Source organism: Pundamilia nyererei, unplaced genomic scaffold (assembly GCF_000239375.1).
Source record: "Pundamilia nyererei isolate P.nyererei 1_Seehausen unplaced genomic scaffold, PunNye1.0 scaffold00460, whole genome shotgun sequence".
Lineage (NCBI taxonomy): Eukaryota > Metazoa > Chordata > Actinopteri > Cichliformes > Cichlidae > Pundamilia > Pundamilia nyererei.
This window is the reverse complement of record NW_005187861.1, coordinates 13,394-16,510: the sequence shown is the minus strand read 5'-3', so window position 1 is coordinate 16,510 and position 3,117 is coordinate 13,394. Positions and strand designations below refer to the sequence as shown.

The 3,117-nt window shown below is 34.8% G+C and overlaps 1 protein-coding gene across 1 annotated transcript in view; it reads right to left on the bottom strand.

Annotated features, from left to right (window-relative positions):
- Positions 1 to 1,976: 1,976 nt before the first annotated feature.
- LOC102192681 (zinc finger protein 462-like) overlaps positions 1,977 to 3,117 on the bottom strand; it is a 4,358-nt gene continuing 3,217 nt past the window's right edge. Inside the window, exon 2 of the mRNA XM_005753725.1 lies at positions 1,977 to 2,343. Coding sequence (XP_005753782.1) covers positions 2,207 to 2,343 — 137 coding nt within the window. The 3' untranslated portion in view covers positions 1,977 to 2,206. The remainder of the gene's footprint in view (positions 2,344 to 3,117) is intronic.

Below are 3,117 nucleotides of genomic sequence, written 5' to 3'. Positions count from 1 at the left end.
CACAAGAAAATGCTGCCTTCACGTGACCTCCGTAAGCTCGTATTTTCGCCTTTCTCCCTCGTTAAGGTTTTTCTGTGGTGGTCCAACAAATCTTTTGATTCAGTGCGTCAAAGCAGTGCTTAGAGAATTTATTGAAACAGTAAAGCTGTAATGCCATGTAGTTCACTTTGATGACTGGAATATAATCAAACAGTGGCATGGCCAAACGTTGTATTGTCATATTAACACCATTACTGGTGGCAGAGTGTGTCATAAAAAAATTTGAGAAAACTGAAAAGACAGCCTTTTAGTCAATCCATCTTCTGTTCGCTGATGCCTCATCAGAAATGGTTTCAGTGGCTGTCAAGACGCCAGTGGTAGAAAACAGGGAGAAAATGCTCAGTATGCCAAATTGCACAAGAACTGGGCTGAAAATCAGTGACAGAAGTTCTTATAGAGGGCTGAATCCAGATGTGAAATGTTTAGTTCAAATTGTCAATATGTATAGAAGAGGTTATGGTGGAGGTGCTGTCATGGTTTGGGGTTTCATTTCAGCCAGTGGTGTTGGGGATCTTATTAAAAAGGTTTTGATCAAATATGGAAAACCATGTAGGAAAGCATCTGCTTGGCAATAAGAAAATTTTTCACAAGACTGATCCCCAAACACACCTCCCATGCAGTGAAAGAATATTGGGATAGAAAAAACACACACACAACTGAACCCAGTCAGTCATGGATTTTTCTTCCCAGAGCCCGGAACTTAATATTACTGAAGCAGTGTGGGATTATATTGACAGAGAACAAAACCAAAGTCAACAAACATCCAAAGAATTACAAGAGAAGCACTCAAGGGAACAAGGCTAGGTTAAGAGAGTTCAGTTTGTGTTGATGAAAAAAGGTGGCCATACCAAGTATTGAATTTCAGGCTCATCAGAAATGTCCAATCAGACTTTTTTCTCAGTATACTGTATTTCTATTTTCACATTTTTATAATTTGCTACACCCATTTCCTAGATCCACATCAAAATTAAAAAAAAAAAAAGAGGGGTGGGTAAGCCATTTGCACAGTATTATTTAGCTAATGCGCACATTGCTCTTTACATCAAGACATTTGAGATCAAACATTTATTGTTGTAACCAGATTATATTTTCTTAATGCACTATTTGATTTTTGCTACAGGGCAACACTTTTAATACAAAGCATCCATGTTTTATAATACAAGGATATGAACACACGTGGTCTCATAACACATTAACTTTTTAAACTTGAACTGTGTTTCAGTCTTCTGTAAATGTCCCTGATTAGTTCTTGGTCCAGCCTGCGTCCGTTTTTTGCTGTTGTTCAAGAAATTGAAAAAAAATGGACCATTTATTAATCATTTATGACCTATTGTGCACAAGTCTGTATCTTCAGATGTACTGCCTTTTCTGACACCAGTGACATCTACTGTAATGGTAAAATTAACTAAAAATGTTTAAATTCACCACTTTCATAGAAGGCGCCACTCTAAGCTAGGAGGAAAATAAATATCAGGTGCTGCAAACACACTTTAAATTCAAAAGAAATTGAAGTATAAAAAAAATAAAAATAAAAATAAAAATAAATTTGTTAACATGGAATATCAAACTAAATACTGATATTTTACTGTCAACTATTTTCCTTTTCAGTACAAAATACACAATAAAAGTGTGTTGAAATACCAAACAACACCTGAAGGCAGCATTTAATGAGCTTTCTGTTATGGAAGTTGGTTCAGTTCATGGTATTTAACTCTGTAAACGTTTTCATGTAAAATTAGTTCACAGTGTAGAGGTTTCTGCAGATTTTACAGTAATAACTTCTCGTAAATAATACCTTCCTGCACAAACTACAGGAATAAAAATGAACTCTGGATGACAGTTGATCACGGCCATTATCCATTAGTGTTTAAAAAAAATACAAATAAAAATTCTAAAGATTTTAAATACAGTGTGTCACACATAATACATTCACCATATTGGTTCAAAGTTTTATTTACTGAATCACATCTATGTTTAACAGCTTTACCATAAAAGCATTTTATAGGAAGAAGTTTAAAAATGCACAAAAAAAGGAAACGTAAATATGTAAGCGTACAGTTAGATAAGATATGAGAATAACAAAATCTAAAATGCGTAACTCAACACAACACTGGAAGGAACTTTCCATAAAATGGAAACCCAAATAAAAAAAACGTGGAAAAGACTGTTAGATTCCATGCCGCATGACGTGACGCTTCAGTTCAGAGCTGTTCACCAAATTTCTTCCACAGAACTCACAAGTAAATCGTTTCTGCTCTGTAAGCGAGGAGCACAGGACTTCAGCAGGTTCTTTTGTTGTTGTATCTGAGGGAGGGGACAAAACAAAACAAATCAACAACGTAATTATCCCATACCGAAGATTCCTCAAAATCTATTTATGTTCACAACCCAATACTTACCTACAGTTAGTTATCACAAAAAAGTCGATAAAAGCTCAGAAAAAGAGTAAAAAATTACCATTAGAACTTAAGAAAAACTGAAACCCGAGAACTTCTCATATTTTTTGCTTGAACGACTAAATAAACAATGATCACACACATAGATCATCTCCTTTTGAATCACTTTTTATCATCAGATTTGTCTGTAATCACACACAGTCCTGTTTTTTTTTTTCATTTAATTTTTCAAATTAATATTAGGAATGCACTAAGATACAGTCATGTGAAAAAGAAAGTACACCCTGTTTCAACTCTAAGGATTTACATATCAGCACATAATAAGAAAATATAACAACACTGTATATATGTAATACACTATATGTATTACTAATATTACATTTATTTAACAGAAACTCAGCCAAAATGCAGAAGCAGTGTGTGAAAAAGTAAGTACACCTTATATTCAGTATCTTCTAGAACCATTCTTAACAGCATTTATCGTCTGTATGACTTTATCAGTCTTTACAACATTGCTTCAGTTCAGTTTGAGGTTTTCAGGCATTCATTTAAGCACAGCCAGTCCTGTGGATTGGAAACGAGCCTAAATCATCGCCCCTCCACCACCCTGCTTGACAGGTGCTGCAAGGTGCTTGTGCTGTTATCCTGTTTGGTTTTCTCCAAATGTGATGCTTTGCAGTAT